The 25,111-nt window shown below is 41.1% G+C and overlaps 1 protein-coding gene across 1 annotated transcript in view; it reads right to left on the minus strand.

The window, feature by feature from the left end:
- LOC106609108 (chemokine-like protein TAFA-5) overlaps window positions 1–25,111 on the minus strand; it is a 157,073-nt gene that overhangs the window by 94,594 nt on the left and 37,368 nt on the right. The window contains exon 2 of the mRNA XM_045721889.1: window positions 12,357–12,506. Within this exon, the coding sequence (XP_045577845.1) occupies window positions 12,357–12,506 (150 nt within the window). The remainder of the gene's footprint in view (window positions 1–12,356; window positions 12,507–25,111) is intronic.

A 25,111-nucleotide genomic window follows, 5' to 3' on the forward strand; every position in this document is an offset into this window, starting at 1 on the left:
ATAATCTAATGTTTTGCTTTCGTTGTAAAGCCTTTTTGAAATCGGACAGTGTGGTTAGATTAACGAGAGTCTTGTCTTTAAATAGCTGTAAAATAGTCATATGTTTGAGAAATTGAAGTAATAGGATTTTTAAGGTATTTGAAAATCGCGCCACAGGATTCAACTGGCTGTTACGTAGGTGGGACGAATTCGTCCCGCCTGCCCCATAGAGGTTAACTGACATTAAAATTCCTCCTTTCCCTCCATCATGTAGCCTCCGTGGGCAGTTATGCATCATACATAGCTGCACCTGATCTCTCCTACTCCAACTCCAACCCAACATTATATGCAGTGTTCATACAGAGGTGGCAGATAATGACTCCCACCATCTCTAGGGTCTGATTTGTATTCCGGTGGCCTTTCCCCTCCCGACTCAGAGGCCAGAGAGCTGGTTTAACATGCCCATAGAGACTACTAGGCACACCAGCCTCCCCACCCCCCATCTGGATGTCTACTACAGGAACCCGTTATGATTCACTACATCCCTAAACCTCTCTTCCCAACACACAGCACTGGCAGACAGCCCCATTCCTCCTAGTTAGAGGTACTGCAGTTCATACTAATGGAATGTACTGAGTTGACATGATATGATTTCTCAATTCCATAGTAAAATAATTATTTTTTACTTTAAAGTATACCAAACAAAAACCATCTATTAGGAAGTTAAACAAACTATACAACTTTAAGAACATGACTACTTTTAACAATTTCCACTAAGAATTTTACAAAAACACATTTACTCAAAGAGCAGTGCAGATGTAAAGTTTGGTAACAGAATAACACTAAAATCTCCCTCAGTTTATGTGACCAAAACCCTTAAATATCTACTCCGAATTAAGATTCAGAAATGTCTGCTGAAATAATGGGGTGTCAGCTATGATATGACAACCTTCTGTTTGAAAAAATCTATCTTGGTTATTGAACGACAGTAACAGAATGATTGTAACAGAAGGACATCATCTGTCCCTGATCTGTAGTATACAGAAATGCATGATTATGAATGTCATTCTCTTCATGGTGATGTACCTGAATAGGTACACAAAGGTAAAGAAAGGAATATTTTGGATACCATTCTACACACTGGCTATTATTCTAATGAGCTCCGTCCCCAAGCAAGGTCAAAATTGGTTGGACTGGACCAAATCTGTACCAATCATAGACATCTATGCTTCACAAGTTTGGACATCACAGTACAGCACAGTAGAGCACAGCACAGTACATCAGAGTATAGTTCAGTACAGTAAAGTACAGTAGAGTAGAGTTCAGTACAGCACAGTAGAGGATAGTTCGGTTCAGTACAGTGTAGTTCAGTACAGTACAGTAAAGTACAATACAGTAAATTATACTGTACTCTAGTGTGCTCTACTGTACTAAACTCTACTGTACAGTACAGTACTGTATTATACTGAACTATTCTCTCCTCTACATTTCGTTATTTTACTGTGCTGTCTAAACTTGTGAAACAGATGTCTAATTTCACACATTTTCAACATATATTTTCCCCATTCTACGCTTGGTAACAGATGTAGGATGAAAGATCTTAATTTGAGCCAGTTTGCTATGGCAGGAAAATAATCCTGCAGTGACAGGAAATGTTCATTCTTATGTGGATTATAATTAATGGGCATTTTGTTGTAGGGGTTAATACATTTTTTTGTTAGGGCAAATCAAGTCTGCCATTTTAAAGTGGAAATTACAAACTTTAGAAGCCTTTTTAAATACTGCTGCGCAAAACAAAGGGTATACAATACAGAGAGCCATTGTATACAAATGTACAGTGCATCTAACCTGTGACTTAACCCTTATGGGTCGTTCCACCTCAAAAAGCACAATAAAGAGAATTCGACACCCACCATCTCAAGATTAGAATTTCTGAAATATTATTTTGTTGAAATACAATTTGATCTCTCGGAAATTAAGCTATTTAGGCCATTTTAATTCATTGGTTTCGTATAATTGTTAATAAATATAGTACCTAATATCCAATTTGTACCCTACTTCTTACTAACAATGAGTAAGACATGAGGAATCCAATAAAAGTATCAAAAGCCACCCACAGACACCTCACACCCAACGCAAAGTCCATCCCAACAACCAGTAAACAGTATCAGTTCTTTATGTCTGACAAGTAGTATGCTGCGGCTTGGAGTATAGATTTTTTCTCCCCAATTTTGATCTTGTCTCATTGCTGCAACTCCCAATGGGCTCTGGAGGCGAAGGTCGAATCATGCGTCCTCCGATACATGACCCGCCAAACTGCGTTTCTTAACCTGTTAGGGCTAGGGGGCAGTATTTGCACGGCTGGATAAAAAAATGTACCCGATTTAATCTGGTTACTAATCCTACCCAGTAACTAGAATATGCATATACTTATTATATATGGATAGAAAACACCCTAAAGTTTCTAAAACTGTTTGAATGGTGTCTGTGAGTATAACAGAACTCATTTGGCAGGCAAAACCCTGAGACAGATTCTGACAGGAAGTGGATACCTGATGTGTTGTATTACCTTTAAACCTATCCCATTGAAAAACACAGGGGCTGAGGAATATTTTGGCACTTCCTATTGCTTCCACTAGATGTCACCAGCCTTTACAAAGTGTTTTGAGTCTTCTGGAGGGAGATCTGACCGAACAAGAGCCATGGAACGATGATGGCCCATTAGACACCTGGCGCGCTAGGTCATGCTGGGTACCCTCGTTCCAATACGTTTTAAAAGATTTTGCATTCGTCCGCCTTGAATTTTATTCATGTTCTGGTTAAAAAAGGCCCTAATGATTTATGCTATACAACGTTTGACATGTTTGAACGAACGTAAATATATTTTTTCCCCTCGTTCATGAAGTGAAGTCCGGCGGGCTTAGATCATGTGCTAACAAGACGGAGATTTTTGGACATAAATGATGAGCTTTTTTGAACAAAACTACATTCGTTATGGACCTGTGATACCTGGAAGTGACAGTGTGATTTCCCAGTAAGGTTATTTTTAAATCTGGCAAGTTGATTGCGTTCAAGAGATGTAAATCTATAATTCTTTAAATGACAATATAATATTTTACCAATGTTTTCTAATTTTAATTATTTAATTTGTGGTGCTGACTTGAATGCTGGATATTGGAGGGAAACGATTTCCTGAACATCAACGCCACAGTAAAACGCTGTTTTTGGATATAAATATGAACTTGATAGAACTAAAAATGCATGCATTGTCTAACATAATGTCCTAGGAGTGTCATCTGTTGGAGATTGTAAAAGGTTAGTGTATAATTTTAGCTGATTTTATGGTTTTGGTGACGCCTGTCTTTGAATTGGCACAACATTACACACAACTCTTGTAAATGTACTGTCCTAACATACTCTAAATTTATGCTTTCGCCGTAAAACCTTTTTGAAATCGGAAAACGTGGTTAGATTAAGGAGATGTTTATCTTTCAAAGGGTATAAAATAGTTGTATGTTTGAAAAATTTGAATTTTGACATTTATTTGGATTCAAATTTGCCGCTCTTGAAATGCACCTGCTGTTGATGGAGTGCACCACGGGTGGGACGCTTGCGTCCCACCTAGCCCATAGAGGTTAACACACATCCGCTTAACCCGGACGCCAGCCGCACCAATGTGTCAGAGGAAACTTTGTTCCCCTGATGCCCGAGGTCTGCCTCCAGGTGCCCGGCCTACCACAAGGAGTCGCTAGAGCACGATGAGCCAAGTAAAGCCCTCCCGGCCAAACCCTCCCCTAACCCGGACGACGCTGGGCCAATTGTGCGCCGCCCTATGGGACTCCCGATCATGGCCGGTTGTGATGCAGCCCGGGATTGGTTCCGGGTCTGTAGTGACACCTCTAGCACTGCGATGCAGGGGGTATTGCATTTTCATCTTATGTAATGTATTTTCCGTGAATCTGGTATAGGTTTTTTTCCCTTGTTCAGAGAAATTAGCCATTGAAGTCACTTGCATTATTTCTTTAAATAAGTGTGAAAGTACCATGTTCTGCCTACTAGATGCCACTGTTCCAACTACTGCAATGCCACTGTTCCTACCACTGCCACATCCTTTAATCCATTTTGCTGTTCTCCTGTGTTCATTAAATGGATCCCAACATTTTCTTTGCAATTTTGCGAAGAAAACCAACAACTTTTGCTAATGATGAAAAGAAATAGTGTGGTCATCCTCACAATTCAATACAGTCCTCCATGAAAGCAATTCAGTTTGTCTTTCTCTTTGGCTTAATCTGTGTACAGGAAACGGCCACTCTGTGTGTGTTTATTACCTTCAAAAAGGTATGGATTAGTTAGACCATTCCTGGAAAACAAGCACACTATTAGGCTACAGAAGTTCTAATGGTTTCAATGTTATGGTCTCTAATGGTCTTCAATGGTAAAAGTAAAAAACACACACAGTATATTGCTTTGCAATGGTATTGGATTGGGTTGGTTTAATTGGTACATGTCAATAATCACACTACATTTAGAGATGTTTCTAATAATTGTATTGTAATGCATACGACTGCCATGCAATGGTTTATAATTGAATCATTTTATTAGGGTTGTCTTGTGCTGAACGATTGATTAGTGATTAGGTATTTTTTTTAGGTTGGTTCGGTTTCGGTAGAATTATACAAATATTATTATGGTTTTTGATTTTTGTTTCGATAATAATGTTTTTTTTTACATTAAATGCATTATGCGGGTTGAATGCTGTAACAACACAGAATAAAACAATTCATAAAAGTCCCATGATGGTAGTGACAGCCCATTACTGCTCATCCCTTATCAGCCATAATTTACTCACGTTACTTTACTTGAATAAAATATTTCAGTTGTGTATATTACATTTGTTTTATTTGATTATTTCATTATTTCATTCCAAGTCATCATCTCATCTCTATAGAGCTGCTGCCTATGCTGTCTGTCAAAAAGTACTTCAAAGTAAATAAGACATACTTTTAAGACTGCTGAATACCAACTATTTATCACTTAGATCATGTATTTTCAGGTAGAGCTTTCTCACAAAGAAACTACTCTCTATCCCTCTCAATTGCGCATTCTTCTAGCAGGCGTAGCAGGCGTAAAAGAAACACAAACCGGACAAGTAGGCGCGCAATGGATTATGGTCATTGTTGTTAATTAACACGTTTTCTGTGCTAAACGATGTAGAATATTGGCCTGTTGGAAACGCAACTCCCTACTACATCACACAGTTTGGGCTTGATCTGACTTATCTCCACATAAACGAAGAAATGTGTGCATTGAGTTCACAAAAAAAATGGAATTCAAATAATTGAACTAACCTTGGTCAATTAGTTGTTGAAAAAAATGAAAATAACAGAAATTTCTCAGCACTAGGGTTGTCATAACATTTTAGTCACTAGCCCATTTCTCCATCAACGTTTTGGGCTTGTAAGAAAAGTCTTCATATGAGAATTGAACCATAGGCATGGCCCTCTCAGAAAGCTTCCATTTGTTAACTATTCAAGGAGAATTGAGTTGAAGCAGAAGTTGCTAAGAGAAAGACAAACTGAATTGCTTTCATGGAGGACTGGCTTGACACACAATTTATTTTCATCATAAGCAAAATCTATTGGTTTTCCACCAAAAGTTGCAAAGAAAATGTTGTGATCCATTTAATAAACACAGACACAATCAAATTTGATAAAAGGCTGTGGCAGTAGCAGGAACAGTGGTATTTATTTGGCAAAACATGGTACTTTCAAACTTCAATAGGTTTAGTTTCCCATGGGACACCAGAGGCCAACTGGAGATGTTCTCCGACCCACTTTGTCATGTTGAGTGTGTAACCCACACCATCAGGGGTAGTGTTGTCAGTGTCCATAGCCAACACACACACACACACACACACACACACACACACAGCTTTAAAGTGCAACCAAATATTTCACTGTGCAACCTGGACTTTTAATTTGAAAAAAAAGAACATTCTATATTTTTTTGTATTAAATTATTATTCTTTAAATAATAATTGTTGTAATAATAAGGCTTCACACTACCGTTGTTTCCCGAGCACAGATTCGTTAGCGTCATGCTTGCATCATTAATACAATGAAAACGGCGTGTTTCTAGCACAAACACTTCAAAAGACTTGACCCATTTTACCAGAGCAATGTTTTTTTCTTCCTGTGAGAGATTGGGGGCTGCATTTTACATTCATAAACTATGTCGCAGGCAGTTCTAAAACTACTCGTGGGCCTCATTGGTTTTACACGTTGTTCAGTCATGTTTGTTAACTCATTAGCTAGCTTGCTAACAACCTGGTAACTTTACCAGTATATCGAAACATTTTGGGGCACAGAAAGAAAGGAATAGGGATAGCTTCTTCAGGAGATCAATGATCATAACAATGAATGTCTTGCATGTCATAGTCACAAACTTGACACTCTTAAAAAGCCAGTGTACAATTTTCAATATAATGCATCTCAATATGAAAATAGTACTTTTACATAATGTTAAGAACCTCAATCTACAAATAACTTTTTAATTTCAATGACAGTTATTTGTATTAACATTTTAACTTTTTATAATAATATACAAATGTATTTAAAGGGTTACATATTTGTTTCTAGGGCACAACATATATCTAATTAGAATTCATATAGGCTATATCTCAATTGATTTTAAAATCTTATTTTCTGGTGCTCTTAAATTTGATGTTGTGCTTCTAACTTTTTGAAGTTAGGAGCACCAGTGCTACCAATGATTATTTTCTAATTTAGAGCCTGGTACATACATACAAACACTCTCCTCGGCCTCTCCTCTCTCGGACCACCTGAGGAGAAGGTACAATATCTCTGTTCTCAGCCCCTCAACGAGCTCTCCTCTTAATCAGTGTAGTGGTCCATCCACTCCAACACCACACTGCTCAGCAGCCTTGCTCTCTTTTTCACCTGCCTTGATGGGAATCAATAGATAGACTGACATTGTTACAAGAAAATAAAGGAATCAGGAGAGTAAAATGACAAATAAGGGGAGTCTGTATTTATGCAACACAAGAAAAATAGAGCGTCTGCTAAATGACGTAAATGTAAATGTAAATGTAAAAACATTACATCGGCCCCCTGTGGATCAGGATTAATTGGGCTGAGAGGAATATTTTGGCATGGAATTGAAATTTTGTCTGAAGAGGATTTTATTGTCGGTGTTCGTTGTCTCCTTGCGGACAGGGTGGAATGATATGACTTATAAAACGGGGCAGTTGGGAAGATTAAATGTATCCTGTCCTCCACTTGAACAAACTGCTTCCGAGATATGTAGCACTCAACCAGCAGAATAACTATTTTGTAATGGCAATACAGAGTAAACAGATAATATATTATTCTCAGGATTCAGTATGTTGCAGCTGACTCATTGGATAGATCATCTTGCAGAATTTCTATCAGGATTCAATTCCAGAATTCAGCTGCATTGGTTGTTTCCTTCCCATGTTCTCTCACGTCACCCCGCTCCTCCGCTCTCTCCACTGGCTTCCAGTTGAAGCTCGCATCCACTACAAGACCATGGTGATTGCCTACGGAGCTGTGAAGGGAACGGCACCTCCATACCTTCAGGCTCTGATCAGGCCCTACACCCAAACAAGGGCACTGCGTTCATCCACCTCTGGCCTGCTGGCCCCCCTACCTCTGAGGAAGCACAGTTCCCGCTCAGCCCAGTCAAAACTGTTCGCTGCTCTGGCACCCCAATGGTGGAACAAGCTCCCTCACGACGCCAGGACAGCGGAGTCAATCACCACCTTCCGGAGACACCTGAAACCCCACCTCTTTAAGGAATACCTAGGATAGGATAAAGTAATCCTTCTACCCCCCCCCCTTAAAAGATTTAGATGCACTATTGTAAAGTGGTTGTTCCACTGGATATCATAAGGTGAATGCACCAATTTGTAAGTCGCTCTGGATAAGAGCGTCTGCTAAATGACTTAAATGTAAATGTATGTAAATGTTGTGATGGGTCTCATTTGGATTATCCTTCTCGAGAGGTGACTGTCAGGAGTAGAGATTGAGAATTGAGGAATTAAGGACAGGGATTGTGTTGGACGGAAAGACTCAGCTTGTATCAATTTAAATGTGGGAAATTACAATACTGGCCCAGACTTTGAGAACTCGATAAGATAAACAAATTAGATTTCAGTAATTTTTTTAAATTGTATTCTCCGTCCTATTCTCTTCCAGTGGACTGGCTACTCCTTGTGTGATCCAGGAAGAAATAGAACAAATAACACTGGCTTTAGGGGACAGAGGGGAACCTGACACACAGGCCATGACACAAATATCAAACCCCTGTGTCAACGCAGTGCGCTTGGGGTGAGGTGTATGTGGTGGGGGATTACATGTCATGATGTCAGTCCTTCTACTCACTATTAGACACACACACACACACACACACACACACACACACACACACACACACACACACACACACACACACACACACACACACACACACACACACACACACACACACACACACACACAGAGAGAAATAGCAATAGCATTGGCTTGGGGGGAATAGGAAAAATGTGTTACATTCACGGCATACTGTCACTGCTGACAAAAGGAACGTCAAAGGTAACTTGACAACGACAAGAACATAAGAGAGATTTCATGGACGTATTCATGCCAAAGCATCAGATAATGTGAAGAATAAGGTATAAGAAATGATTCACTGACATGACATCACTGAGCTCTTCCAGCAGTCTTTCTGAGAAAAACAATGCAATCACAACCCTTGCTATATGCTTAGAAAATGTACTGGATAGTTTGAATGTTTCAATCTGCAATGCATCTTCAGTATCGGTGATAGTATAGGCCTATTTCAGTGGCTAATATGTCCAACTCCGGTCTACACACCACCTGTATATTGTGAAGGAAAATTACATATTTACCAGATTTATTTGATATTATTCATATTTAAATAATAGTAAGACATTTCTGTCGTACTAGTGTCTGTGTTTTTATGGTCTCCACTCTAGTAGTGGAGTAGTCATGCTGTTCTTCGCTCCGCGGGTAATATTACATTTCCTTACATTCCTTACATTACAACGGAACGATTTCATTAGTGTAATGTTATCTAGTTAGCTACATAGTTGTCTTTGCATCAAGGATAAAGGTGTAGCTAAAGGTGTAGGTGTAGCTTTGAGAAACTAACTTTGAGAAACTAACAAGGTTAGCTAGCCAGCTAGCCAGCTGTATTCGTTCATTCGCGCCGTTTTCCAAACGGCGTCAACATCACAACACCACAGCCACTGCTAGCTAGCCAACTTTACCAACTAGCGGTACTGTAGAAACTAAATACATTACAACGGAACGATTTGATTAGTGTAACGTTAGCTAGCTACATAGTTGTCTTTGTATCAAAGATAAAGGTAAACGCAGCCACTGCTAGCTAGCCAACTCTACCAGCTACCAGCTAGCAGTACTGTATCATTTTTAGTCAATAAGATTTTTGCAACGTAAGCTTTCGAGTTGTGTAGTCCACTTGTGTAGCTAGCAGGACTGACTTTGTGTTAGCTAGCCAACGTTTAATTACTTCTGCGTTATGAAAGGAACTAGACACGGACAGGAATGATCCATTGGTAGTTTGTTGTAACCAAGTATTGGTGCTAACAGTGTGTTATTGGATGCTAGCATGCTAGTTAGCTACGGCGTCATAAGACACGGTGCACTGGGTGGGTTTCACGGAAGAATACTGTACCAAGTTATCTAGCTGAATAAACTAAGTTTGAGCCTATTCCTGGAAACATTGAACCACTGTAGTTTACATCAATTATAATTTCTAAGTGGAAGTTGGAATAGTTATATTTGAGTGTTTCAGCGAATGGTTAGTGAGGGAGGCCCTGCTCTCTCGCTTCCCCAGTTGTTTAGTTAATTTTCTTTCCAATCTCCTTTGCATTAGCGTAGCCTCTCCTGTAGCCTGTCAACTATGTGTCTGTCTATCCCTGTTCTCTCCTCTCTGCACAGGCCACACAAACGCTTCACACCGCATGGCCGCTGCCACTCTAACCTGGTGGTCCCAGCGCGCACGACCCATGTGGAGTTCCAGGTCTCCGGCAGCCTCTGGAACTGCCGGTCTGCGGCCAACAAGGCAGAGTTCATCTCAGCCTATGCTACCCTCCAGTCCCTCGACTTCTTGGCGCTGACAGAAACATGGATTACCACAGAAAACACTGCTACTCCTACTGCGCTCTCCTCGTCTGACCACGTGTTCTCGCATACCCCGAGAGCATCTGGTCAACGGGGTGGCGAGACTGGAATCCTCATCTCTCCCAAGTGGACATTCTCTCTTTCTCCCCTGACCAATCTGTCTATCTCCTCCTTTGAATTCCATGCTGTCACAATCACTAGCCCATTCAAGCTTAACATCATTATCCTTTATCGCACTCCAGGTTCCCTTGGAGAGTTCATCAATGAGCTTGACGCCTTGATAAGTTCCTTTCCTGAGGATGGCTCACCCCTCACAATTCTGGGTGACTTTAACCTCCCTACGTCTACCTTTGACTCATTTCTTTCTGCCTCCTTCTTTCCACTCCTCTCCTCTTTTGGCCTCACCCACTCACCGTCCCCCCCTACTCACAAGGCAGGCAATATGCTTGACCTCATCTTTACTAGATGCTGTTCTTCTACCAATCTCACTGCAACTCCCCTCCCCGTCTCCGCACCACGTGCTCTCACCACTGGTGTCCACCAGGGCTCAGTTCTAGGCCCTCTCCTATTCTCGCTATACACCAAGTCACTTGGCTATGTCATATCCTCACATGGTCTCTCCTATCATTGCTACGCAGATGACACACAATTAATCTTCTCCTTTCCCCCTTCTGATTACCAGGTGGCGAATCGCATCTCTGCATGTCTGGCAGACATATCAGTGTGGATGACGGATCACCACCTCAAGCTGAACCTCGGCAAGACGGAGCTGCTCTTCCTCCCGGGGAAGGACTTCCCGTTCCATGACCTCGCCATCACGGTTGACAACTCCATTGTGTCCTACTCCCAGAGTGCTAAGAGCCTTGGAGTGACCCTGGACAACACCCTGTTGTTCTCCGCTAACATCAAGGCGGTGACCCGATCCTGTAGGTTCATGCTCTACAACATTCACAGAGTACGACCCTGCCTTACACAGGAAGCGGCGCAGGTCCTAATCCAGGCACTTGTCATCTCCCGTCTGGATTACTGCAATTCGCTTGTTGGCGGGGCTCTCTGCCTGTGCCATCAAACCCCTACAACTCGTTCAGAACGCCGCAGCCCGTCTGGTGTTCAATCTTCCCAAGTTCTCTCACGTCACCCCGCTCCTCCGCACACTCCACTGGCTTCCAGTTGAAGCTCGTATCTGCTACAAGACCATGGTGCTTGCCTACGGAGCTGTGAGGCGAACTGCACCTCCGTACCTTCAGGCTCTGATCAGTCCCTACACCCAAAGAAGGGCACTGCATTCATCCACCTCTGGCCTGCTCGCCTCCCTACCTCTGCGGAAGCACAGTTCCCACTCAGCCCAGTCAAAACTGTTCGCTGCTCCGGCACCCCAATGGTGGAACAAGCTCCCTCACGACGCCAGGACAGCGGAATCAATCACCACCTTCCGGAGACACCTGAAACCCCACCTCTTTAAGGAATACCTGGGATAGGATTAAGTAATCCTTCTAACCCCCCCTCCCCCCAAAAAAATATATAGATGTACTATTGTAAAGTGGTTGTTCCACTGGATATCATAAGGTGAATGCACCAATTTGTAAGTCACTCTGGATAAGAGCGTCTGCTAAATGACGTAATTGTAAAAATGTAAATGTAGTTCCCTGCAGCTGATCTGGGCGTATAGTCACCAGAGATGGCTTGAGCTGACAAATGAGTTAAAGACTGCATTACATAGACAAGAATGTGTTTTACTAGGGATAGCTTAGGTGTATAACAATCCCTCATTGTCTCAAAATCATTCTTGCATCAGGGAAACTAAGCCAGGGTGGGGTTAAGACAACAACCCACGTGCAGATAATGACAGGATGAACACAGAGTGGCTTATGATGCCTCAATCTGCATGGGATGGGTGGAACCAATCATGACTAAGCATTTTTTGTGTCAGCTATATATAGTTCTCTGCATTTGTGTAAAGGTTAGGTTACTCGGTCCAACACTCAAGGGTGTGGGGTCGACCAGCCCCATTATTGCAATAATTAATCGATATTAAATAAAGATGGTTGTTTGAAGAAATTACCAAATCTCTCTCAGTACTGAATTTTCCACAACATTTTCCAAATACCTGACCACATACTGTAAAGGGATCACTCCAGACTTGTTCTAAACTATGTAAAAAGCTCTTACCGTCCACACAGGCTGGCATGGCTCTTGTCGTCCCAGCGATCTGTCCCTTCTTACAGGCGCACCGTGCAGTCTGTCTGGCGATGGTCCGTCTGGGCTGACTGCTGTCCCTGTCCAGCATCACAATCTCACATGTTCCCGCTGCCAGTTGACCTGGATTTGGCATCACATAGAAAGAACATTATGTCAGAGTGGCATAACATACTCTCTTAGGAAAAAAAGGTGCTAAGTAGAACCATATAGGGTTCTTCAGTTTGTCCCCTTAGGGGAACCCTTTTTGGTGCTAAGTAGAAACCTTTGCAGAGAGGGTTCAAACAATTACCTGTAGGGTTCTTCATAGAACCCCCTGTAAATGGTTCAACCAACAACCTTCTATGAAGGGTTCTGCCTAGAACCATCTATAAAGGGTTCCACCAAGAACACTTTTATCCTCTAAAGGTTCTTCCTAGAACACTCTATGAACAGTTCTACCAACATTATTAACAACATTTAACTCTTTATGACAATACATTACATACAATATATCATAAGGCCTTTCTTTGAGGGGCTAGTTAAACCCTAAATGCACCCGCATACTCGGTTTGGTTTGCTCCAAGCAGAACCTGGCTAGGCGAAGAGAATGTCTGTGCCACGCATACTTCCTTAAAGAAGAAAGGGTCTAAACCATCTGACCCAGATGTTTTTTGGGGGACAAGTTTAAGGAGCTCCTTTGTCTGCAGGGAGAAACTTTGTAGTGGGGTAGGTGGAAAAGAGGGAGGCGCATCGGGGCTAGTCGTATTAATGTTTGCGGGGGGTATGCTAGTTCTGAACGTCACATGCTAATGTAAAAAGCTGGTTTTTGATATAAATATGAACTTGATTGAACAAAACATGCATGTATTGTATAATTAAAAGGGGTGGGAGATTAGGAAATGTTTGACGGGCAAGGAGGCATGGCTGAGTCAAATAGGAATCCTGACTTAATGAAGTGGTCTTTACAGTTTTTAACAATTGCTTACACACTAAAAGTGGTACTTGAGGCACACTCAGTGAAACCATTAACTCATGTACCTAATCTTCAGACCAAGTCTGCAAAATTGCAAGCCATTATCTGCTTTACACTTAGTTTGCAATTGTAAAACACACTTTTTGCAAAACACTAAACAAAGTTCTCTACATTAGACTTATCATTCAAAACTAACAGGTCCTGTGTTTCGTTTGGAAAACACTACCATTCAAAATGCCACACTCATTTGCCAATTACCTCCACTCAGTGCTCACGTGTGAAAACACTTATAGCTAATTACTTTACTTGAGCACTATAAATTGGCTTCAGGCTGGCTTTCTTGGTTTGGATAACAATAGAGGCCAATTTTGGAGAGAGAGTTAGAGGAAGAGGAGTGCAAGTAAGATGGGGATGAGGAGTGAGACAAGGAAGAGGAGGAAGGAGAACAATCACAGATGCGATCCGGTCCACTTTGGTTGACCATGTGGTCAACCATGGTTTGAGTTTCAGGGAGGCTGGGCAGACGGTCCAGCCTAACTTGAGCTGCTACACTGCAGCAAGTGTCATCTGGACATTTCGAAATGAGAACAGGTAAGTAAAGCTACCCTCTATACCATGCTACTGCACTTACAGCACTACATTAACATTTCATTTCATACTGAACGAAATCTGGCACCCTAACCATTCACATGATTTTGCAGAATTGCTAGACAATGCTTCAATGGAGGAAGAAACCAGCTGTTCACAGCAGAGTAGGAACAACACATAATGATTACGGTCATTTCAAACAACCGCATAAGTTTACGACAACTGCAACACCACATCACTGACAACACAGTATTCCATAACATAAATAGGGTGAGTTTATCCGCACTTAGCGGTCTGGAATGCCACCAGATTCGTATGAAGCTCTACAGAGTACCATCTGACAGTGAAACAATAGCGCTATGAATATGTACAAGTAAGCTATACGATCCTGTTATTGGTACTGTATTCCAGGTGTATTGTGCTACATATTGACTGCTGTCTATTCATACTGTCATACAATGTCTTGTCTGTTTCAGAGTTATGGAACTAGACGCTGCTGCAGAGAACCATGATTTCGTCTACGTTGATGAGGTCGGCAACAACTTAGTCAAAACAAAACGCAGGGGAAGAAACCTCATGGGACACCGCATCAATGTCCCTGGACAGCGTGGTGGCAACATCACATTGTGTGCAGCCATTAGTCAGAATAGTGTCTTTCATCATGCCACTCTTGGTCCTTACAATACTGCCCACATTATCACCTTCCTTGACATCCTGCATAATGTCCTCATTTCCAATGGCCAAAGCAGTCTAGGTTTGTTGTCATCTGGGACAACGTAAGTTTCCATCGGGCTGCTCTGGTCCGCAATTGGTTAATTGACCATCCGCAAGTTGACGCTCAACCTGCCACCATATTCTCCATTTCTTAACCCAATAGAATAGTTATTTTTAGTGTGGCGTTGGAAGGTATATGATCGCCAACCCCGCCAACACATACCCATTCTCCAGGCGATGGAGGAGGCCTGTGGTGACATAGACGAGGGGGCATGCCAGGGCTGGATACGCCACTCCAGACATTACTTCCCCCGCTGTTTAGCCAGTGAGAACATCGCTTGTGATGCGGTGCTTTGGCCAGACCTAAATAGGAGACAGGATACACCTGAACTGTTTTTTTTCTTTATAGTAACAAGCCTATTTGTTGATCTTCCACTGTATTTGTTTTGTCTGTTACTGTTCATCCTGAAATCATATTATACAGCAATTTCATCAGGTAACATGAACACAAAGCTGGTGAGAGGTAGTTAGAATAGGATGGGGGGCCAAAAGTCAGTTTACCCAATAGGGAGTCAGAGTCCCGAGTGTGGGCACTAACAGTCTGTCCCACGGTAGGGTAAACAAGAAAGTTGATAGTCAACAAAGCATGCAGGAGTCATGAGGCAAACAGCGAAATAGCAAAATTCACAAGAAAAAAAACCCAGACTTACTTCAGGCGAAGTGATGGCTGCCCTTGGGCCACCTGCATTGAGGCCAATGTTGGGCCGATGAGCAAAGGCATATTGGCCCAATGTTGGCAGCCTACATGGGTCCAATGTTTTAACCCGCATTGGGTCCACATCGTGCCAATGTGGGCATGTTTGCCATTGAAAAGATGGGTTTATTTCGGCAAAGTGAAAGCTGCCCTAACCAGATATGGGCTGCCCACACTGGGCCCATGTGGAGCCGATGAGCAAAGGTGCATCTGCCCAATGTGGGCTGCCTACGTGGGGACAATATTTTAACCTGTTAGGGCTAGGGGGCAGTATTGACACGGCCGGATAAAAAACGTACCCGATTTAATCTGGTTACTACTCCTGCCCAGTAACTAGAATATGCATGTAATTATTGGCTTTGGATAGAAAACACCCTAAAGTTTCTAAACCTGTTTGAATGGTGTATGTGAGTATAACATAACTCAAATGGCGGGCCAAAACCTGAGAAGATTCCATGCAGGAAGTGGCCTGTCTGACAAGTTGTGTTTCATCTTGGCTCTTTTTATTGAAGACTGAGGATCTTTGCTCTAACGTGACACTTCCTACGGCTCCCATAGGCTCTCAGAGCCCGGGAAAAAGCTGAACGATATCGAGGCAGCCTCCGGCTGAAACACATTATCGCCTTTGGCAAGTGGCCGATCAGAGTACTATGGGCTTAGGCGCGTGCACGAGTCGACCCCGTGCTTTATTTTCTTTCGTCTGTTTACCTAAACGCAGATTCCCGGTCAGAATATTATCGCTTTTTTATGAGAAAAATGGCATAAAAATTGATTTTAAACAGCGGTTGACATGCTTCGAAGTACGGTAATGGAATATTTAGAATTTTTTTGTCACGAATTGCGCCATGCTCGTCACCCTTATTTACCCTTTCGGATAGTGTCTTGAATGCACGAACAAACCGCCGCTGTTTGGATATAACTATGGATTGTTTTGAACCAAACCAACATTTGTTATTGAAGTAGAAGTCCTGGGAGTGCATTCTGACGAAGACAGCAAAGGTAATAACATTTTTCTTATAGTAAATCGGAGTTTGGTGAGTGCTAAACTTGCTGGGTGTCTAAATAGCTAGCCCTGTGATGCCGGGCTATCTACTGAGAATATTGCAAAATGTGCTTTCACCGAAAAGCTATTTTAAAATCGGACATATCGAGTGCATAGAGGAGTTCTGTATCTATAATTCTTAAAATAATTGTTATGCTTTTTGTGAACGTTTATCGTGAGTAATTTAGTAAATTCACCGGCAGTGTTCGGTGGGAATGCTAGTCACATGCTAATGTAAAAAGCTGGTTTTTGATATAAATATGAACTTGATTGAACAAAACATGCATGTATTGTATAACATAATGTCCTAGGGTTGTCATCTGATGAAGATCATCAAAGGTTAGTGCTGCATTTAGCTGTGGTTTGGGTTTATGTGACATTATATGCTAGCTTGAAAAATGGGTGTCTGATTATTTCTGGCTGGGTACTCCGCTGACATAATCTAATGTTTTGCTTTCGTTGTAAAGCCTTTTTGAAATCGGACAGTGTGGTTAGATTAACGAGAGTCTTGTTTTTAAAATGGTGTAAAATAGTCATATGTTTGAAAAATTGAAGTTTTTGCATTTTTGAGGTTTTTGAATAACGCGCCACGGGATTACACTGGCTGTTACGTAGGTGGGACGATTTGGTGCCACCTACCCTAGAGAGGTTAATCTGTATTGGGCCCACATTGTACTAATGTGGACATGTTTGCTGGGCCTCGTCTTCCAAAAATAATTATTCAGATGAAAACGATTCTTGGTAGAACCCTATCCCTCTGCAAAGAATAATTTTGGAACCCTTTTTTTCTAAGAGTGTAAGCACATAAACATCGCAGAAGTGTGTGCAGTATTGTTCTATGAGGCAAAGCATGAACCTGCTCAGTGCAGATGTAAAAAAGCAGACTAGGAGAGGACACACATTTTGAGTATTGAGACGCACCCAATGTTGAGAAAAAGCTAATAAAGGAGCCTAGACAATCACTTAAGAGGGCATTTTGGAGGAATGTTTTTTATTCTAATACTTATTAGACCCCCACTGGAAAGCACCAGACTACCTTATGGTATTTATTAATTTCTCATTAATTGTACATGTTTTATCACCCTACCTCCATGGACATGTTGCATTCATTAGCCATGAATTAAATATATGAATACTGATGAACCCTCCAATCACAGCACAGCGTCCCCCTCACTTTCTGAGTTATTTAATCAGGTGACCTCTGACCTTTAATCAACCTCTTGCTGCTCACCCATCAACCACACATGCACACACACACAAATGTATATATGTACATATACAGTGGCAAGAAAAAGTATGTGAACCCTTTGGAATGAATTGGATTTCTGCATAAATATGTCATAAAATTTGATCTGATCTTCATCTTAGTCACAATAATAGACAAACACAGTGTGCTTAAACTAATAACACACAAATTATTGTATTTGTCTTTACTATATTGAATAAAACATTCACAGTGTAGGTTGGAAAAGGTATGTGAATTTCTAGGCTAATGAATTTTCCAAAAGCTAATTTGAGTCAGGAGTCAGCTAACGTGGAGTCCAATCAATGAGACGAGATTGGAGATATTGGTTAGAGCTGCCCTGCCAATAAAAAAACATTCTCAAAATTTGAATTTGCTATTCACAAGAAGCATTGCCTGATATGAACCATGCCTCGAAAAAAAGAGATCGCAGAAGATTAAGAATTGTTGACTTGCATAAAGGTGTAAAGGGTTACAAAAGTATCTCTAAAAGCCTTGATGTTCATCAGTTCACGGTAAGACAAATTGTGTATAAATGGAGAAGGTTCAGCACTGTTGCTACTCTCCCTAGGAGTGGCCGTCCTGCAAAGATGACTGCAAGAGCACAGCGCAGAATGCTCAATGAGGTTAAGAAGAATCCTAGAGTGTCAGCTAAAGACTTACAGAAATCTCTGTAACTTGCTAACATCTCTGTTGACGAGTCTACGAACTGTAAAACACTAAACAAGAATGGTGTTCAATGGGAGGACACCACGGAAGAAGCCACTGCTGTCCTAAAAAAACGATTGCTGCATGTCTGAAGCTCGCAAAAGAGCATCTGGATGTTGCATAGAGCTACTGGCTAAATATTCTATGGACAGATTAAACTAAAGTTGAGTTGTTTGGAAGGAACACACAACACTATGTGTGGACAAGAAAAAGGCACAGCACACCAACATCAAAACCTCATCCCAACTGTAAAGTATGGAGCATCATGGCTGGGGGCTGCTTTGCTGCCTTAGGGCCTGGACAGCTTGCTATCATCAACAGAAAAATTTATTCCCAAGTTTATCAAGACATTTTTCAGGTGAATGTAAGGCTATCTGTCCGCCAAGTGAATCTCAACAAAAGTTGGGTGATGCAACAGGATAACGACCCAAAACACAGAAGTAAAACAACAGAATGGCTTCAACAGAAGAAAATATGACTTCCGGGGTGGCCCAGACAGAGTCCTGACCTCAACCCGCCCTCAACTCGATTTCACACCAGACATCCTAAGAATATTGCTGAACTGAAGATGAATGGTCCAAAATTTCTCCTGACCGTTGTGCAGGTCTTATCCGTAACTACAGAAAACGTTTGGTTGAGATTATTGCTGCCAAAGGATGGTCAACCAGTTATTAAATGCAAGGGTTCACATACTTTTCCCACCCTACCCTGTGAATGTTTACACAGTGTGTTCAATAAAGACATGAAAACGTATAATTGTTTGTGTTATTAGTTTAAGCAGACTGTGTTTGTCTATTGTTGTAACTTAGATGAAGATCAGATCAAATTGTATTACCAATTTATGCAGAAATATAGGTAATTCCAAAGGGTTCACATACTTTTTCTTGCCACTGTGTGTGTGTGTGTGTGTGTGTATATCTCTATACTCAGAAAAAAAAGAAATGTCCTCTCACTGTCAACTGCATTTATTTTCAGCAAACTTAACGTGTAAATATTTGAATGAGCATAACAAGGTTCAACAACTGAGACATAAACTGAGCAAGTTCCACAGACATGTGACTAACAGAAATGGAATAATGTGTCCCTGAACAAAGGGGGGGGGTCAAAATCAAAAGTAACAGTCAGTATCTGGTGTGGCCACCAGCTGCATTAAGTACTGCAGTGCATCACATCCTCATGGACTGCACCAGATTTTCCAGTTCTTGCTGTGAAATGTTACCCCACTCTTCCATCAAGGCACCTGCAAGGTCACGGACATTTCTGGATGAATGGTACTAGCCCTCACCCTCCGATCCAACCGGTCCCAGACATGTTGAATGGGATTGAGATCCGGGCTTTTCGCTGGCCATAGCAGAACGCTGACATTCCTGTCTTGCAGGAAATCACACACAGAACGAGCAGTATGGCTGGTGGCATTGTCATGCTGGAGGGTCATGTCAGGATGAGCCTGCAGGAAGGGTAGGATGTCTTCCCTGTAAAGCACAGCATTGAGATTGCCTGCAATGACAACAAGCTCAGTCTGATGATGCTGTGACACACCGCCCCAGACCATGACGGACCCTCCACCTCGATCTTGCTCCAGAGGCCTCGGTGTAACATTCATTCCTTCGACGATAAACACGAATCCAACCATCACCCCTGGTGAGACAAAACCACAACTCGTCAGTGAAGAGCACTTTTTGCCAGTCCTGTCTGTTCCAGCGACCTAGAAGGCCAGCATCCCGGAGTCGCCTCTTCACTGTTGACATTGAGATTGGTGTTTGGCGGGTACTATTTAATGAAGCTGCCAGATGAAAACTCCCACTCCTCTTTCTATTCTGGTTAGAGCCAGTTTGCGCTGTTCTGTGAAGGGAGTAGTAAACAGCATTGTACGAGATATTCAGTTTCTTGGCAATTTCTCGCATGGAATAGCCTTCACTTCTCAGAACAAGAATAGACTGACGAGTTTCCGAAGAAAGTCTTTGTTTCTAGACATTTTTAGCCTGTACTCGAACCCACAAATGCTGATGCTCCAGACACTCAACTAGTCTAAAGAAGGCCAGTTTTATTGCTTCTTTAATCAGAACAACAGTTTCCAGCTGTGCTAACATACTTGCAAAAGGGTTTTCTAATGATCACTTAGCAAATCCAAGTTTATGATTTTAAAAGGCTAACACAACGTGCCATTAAAACACAGGAGTGATGGTTGCTGATAATGGTCCTCAGTACACCTATGTAGATATTCCATTAATAATCAGCTGTTTCCATCTACAATAGTAATTTACAACATTAACAATGTCTACACTGAATTTCTGATAAATTTGATGTTATTTTAATGGACAAAAAAATTGCTTTTATTTAAAAAAACAAGGACATTTCTAAGTGACCCCAAACCTTTGAATGGTAGTGTATATATACACACTCCTGTGTGAATCTCTCCCTTTACTGCTCACCCATTAACCCTGATCTGTGTTGGGATCCCCATGTGTCATCCGGCGAGGGTTAACAGTGCCAGGAAGGGATAACTGTGATTGGCAACAGGGTCAGAGGTGTGATTTAATCTGGCCCTTAGTCACCACAGAAACATAATTAACTCAACTAACGGGTCATTCTCAGGGTAATAGTGATCCATCAAGACCAGGATGCTAGAATGCTGTGGAGACCAATTTTCAGTGAACCGGTGTGCCAATAGGGTTTGCCTATAACTTTAAATGCAGATAGTGTTTGTGTGTGCGTGTGTGTGTGTCTGTGTGTACACTACTTTAGTGCACACTAGGATGTACAGTGTATGTGTTTTTCACTTCCAAATCTTCAGGATGAACAATAAAATATACATATATACCAGCATGAACACTTTGTACATAATATGGCTCACTTGCGTATGCTTTTGCCTATGCATCTGTCAAGGTAGAGAGCTAAACAAACCCATACTGTGTTACAGCATGTTAAAAAGAGGAAACTAGGTAGTTTACATAACCCTATGTTTGAAGTAGCCAATCAACTTATCCATGGATCTGTGCACAGTGTAGAAAGAAGGAAGCCATGCTGGGGCTAAACAGATAGTCAGGGATGGGCAAATATTACAAAACCCAATTACAAAATACAATTACAAAATACCATAAAGATCAATATATCAAAAATAAACTACAAAACAGTTGTATTTTGAAATCTATTTCAGTAAAATACATTAACATTTTGTATTTTTAAATACAGAAATTCATTTACATTTAGCATCCCGAAAAGCAACAACATTCTCAGTAAATATTACAGAAACGTTTAACTTTCTATGACTGTGATACTTTGTTGTTTATCTTTCTTAGTTGAATGCACTGACTGTAAGTCACTCTTCATAAGTCTGTCTGCTAAATGACCAACATTTAAATGTATGTATATGTGAAAATGAACATGCCAAAACGAAATGCAAAGAACACTGGTTATTATTATTGGCCTTGTTTTAAGGGTAGATTTCATTGGAATAATACTTTCCCATTGTTAATTTATATTTAGTTAATTTAGCAGAAACTTTTATCACACCATAGTCCCATCAAACACCTGATACCAATACAGGGAACAAAGCCATATTAATGCAAATAATTTTGGAATGAGATGTTCAACAAGCAAATATCCACATAGTTCTTGCCATGTGGTGTATCACTTAATTTGGTACAGAACTCTCACTAACGGGTGCAACAAATATATCCGCTTACAAGGCACACCTTAAAATATGTTAATGAGACAGTGATTATTTCTCCTCCCACAATATTTCTCCACAATGCGCCATTATATTCAGTTTACTGCAGTAAATATATAGAAAAACAGCAATATAGTTCTTTATTGTTGAGTGGCAATTGCCACTATTAGCAATTGCTAATAGAGAATATTTAATTAGGCCTATATATTACAGCAAACAAACTGATATTTGGCGTTTATACCACTTGCACTTTAGGCCTTAGCAAAGGCTTCTAAATTGACAGTGACTACAGGGCAAAACAGATCAAAGGACATAACCACTCTACCAATAACGGTTTGCAACTTGCTGCCACTGATCTGTTCCTTATATGAATGTGATTGCTGGAGAACCACTACCACATATCATTTAAAATGGTACAGCACTCTCACTAACAGGTGTGAAAAATATAGCCTCTTACAAAACACACCTGAAAACATGTAATTGAGTGGGAGACAACAATACCATGCACCCAATAGTGCTCAAAAGGTTTTTGGCAGTTCAAAAATGCAGTATGGTACTGTATTTTGAATTACAGTAAATTACTGTCATCAATTGGCCAGTAAAATACTGTAGTGTTTCAGGACAAAGTTTTTAGACTTCCTAAAATACATTCTCACTCATGGTTGCAACAAATATTGCCTCTTACAAGGCTTGCCTTAAATTATGTTAATGAGCCAGAGACTCTGTCTCCACCCAAAACATTTTCCCAAATTGCAACATAATTAATACTGTAAAACACCTTTACGGTATTTTACTGTGCATTCCACAGTATTTTACTGTTAAAATTACAGAAAGGTCTTAGTGGGCTGTAAAACTAATGTACGGTATTTTACTGTGCATTCTACAGTAATCTACTGTATTCGGTTCATACAGTATCATACTGTTGAATATTACAAAAATTTCTAACAGTGTAACTGTACACTTGCAGTTCCCACCTTAAAAGAGCCAAGAGGTACAAATGTAGTTCTCTCTTTGTAGAACACAGGGCTGTAATGCCTTGCGATAACTTGTGATGTCTTGTGTGCATTGTGATGGCTTTTGATGGGGTTGTGATGTCGGCTGCCTTTGCACCATGTCATAATGCACGATGAAGGGGTTTTAATCTCTGACTGTGTCCTTCCCAGCAGAGGCCTATGACTAAAGAACAATGTGAGAGCTCACGATTTCCCTTCATCCTCCCCCTTCTCCTCCTCTTCTTTCTTCTGCCTCTCTCACTTGTCTTCCTCTGCTCTTCATCATGTGTTTCACTTAACTTCCTCCTCCTCTCTGTCTCTTTATTCTCCCTCTGACCCTTGTCTTCCTCTGTTCTTCATCAGACGTTTCACTTAACTTCCTCCTCTTTCTTCTCCCTCTCTCCCTTTTTTTCCTCTGCTCTGCTCTTCATTCCGGGTTTCTCTTAACTCCCTTCTCCTATTTCCTCCCCCCTTCTCCCTTGACTTCCTATGCTCTTCATCACATTTCACTTAACTTCCTCCTCCTCCCTTCATCGTTCTTCTCATTTATTTTACTTTGCTCTTCAATGCCTTTCACTTCACTCCCTCACCTCCTCCTCAACTCAGACTTTCCCTTTATCCTCTCCAGCGTCTGATCCCGTCAGCGGGATCAAAATCCATCGAAAAATCATATCGCCAATTAGCATTAAAAAAAATCATAATAAAAAAAAAAAAATTAATATATATATATTTTTTTTATAGATACACCTCTCCTGAATCGACCCACGTCGTCCGATTTCAAAAAGGTTTTACAGGAAAAGCAAATCATTAGATTATGTTAGATGAGTCCATCGTAAAAAGCAGCTTCATAGCCATTTTCCGACCAACCACTTGCATCACATATAATCAAAAAACAGCTAAATGCAGCACTAACCTTTTACAAACTTCATCAGATGGCACCCCTAGGACATCATGTTATACAATGCATGCATTCTTTTGTTCAATAAAGGTCATATTTATATATAAAAACAGCATTTTACATCGGCGCGTAACGTTGACTAAATAATTTCCCCTCAAATGCGTCCCGGTAAACAATGCTACATTTCCCTAAATTACTATCCGATAACGATTTTTTTAATTTATATTGTCAATCTAACATTTATAGATGAATATCTCTTGAGAACACCTGTCATACCAGATTTTAAATTAACTTTACTGGGTAATCACACTTTGCGATAAAAGGAGATGCGATACTCGGAAAATGAGCTAATATACAGAGCTCGGCGCCATCTTGGCACAATCGCATGTCACATCTCATCTTGTATAATATTGTCAATAATCGCCTACCTTTAGTTGTCTTCATCAGAAAGCATCCCAGGTCCACAACAGATGTATTTTCGGTCGAAAAAGTCCATACTTCACGTTCCATTAGCCTGCTGTTGGTAGCGCGTCCTTGGGCTCTCTCCAAATTCTCCGATGTGCGCAGGGCTGAAGTTTCGGATAAAATGATTCTCCCGCCTGTAGGTTCGTTCAAACATGTCAAACGTTGTAAAACATTAATCTTCAGGGCCTGTAACACCAAGAGAGCCAATAAGATTCGAGGGGGATGATTTAATTGTCTTTCAAACCCATTCCAAAGGTGGGGGTAGACATGGCCGCCGGCGTCATAATGGTGATGGCCCATTCCCTGTGACCAATTTCCAAAGAGTATCATTCACTGAGTTTCGACTGTATAAGGCTCAAACCACTGTGAAAAGACTGGCGACATCTAGTGGAAGCAATAGGAAGTGCTCACTGAACCATGGTTAACGGTGTGATTTATAGGGAAAGATGAGAAGTCGAGTCCACAATTCTGAATTCCACTTCCTGTTTCAATCGGTCTCGGGGTTTTGACTGCCATTTGAGTTCTGTTATACTCACAGACACCATTCAAACCGTTTTAGAAACTTTAGGGTGTTTTCTATCCATATATAATAAGTATATGCATGCCCTAGCTTCTGAGTTTGATTAGTAGGCCGTTGAAAATGGGAACGATTTTTTTTCAAAATGCGCTGTGGCGCCCCCTATCCTAGGGTATCCTCAA

The sequence above is a fragment of the Salmo salar genome, chromosome ssa07 (assembly GCF_905237065.1).
Source record: "Salmo salar chromosome ssa07, Ssal_v3.1, whole genome shotgun sequence".
NCBI lineage: Eukaryota > Metazoa > Chordata > Actinopteri > Salmoniformes > Salmonidae > Salmo > Salmo salar.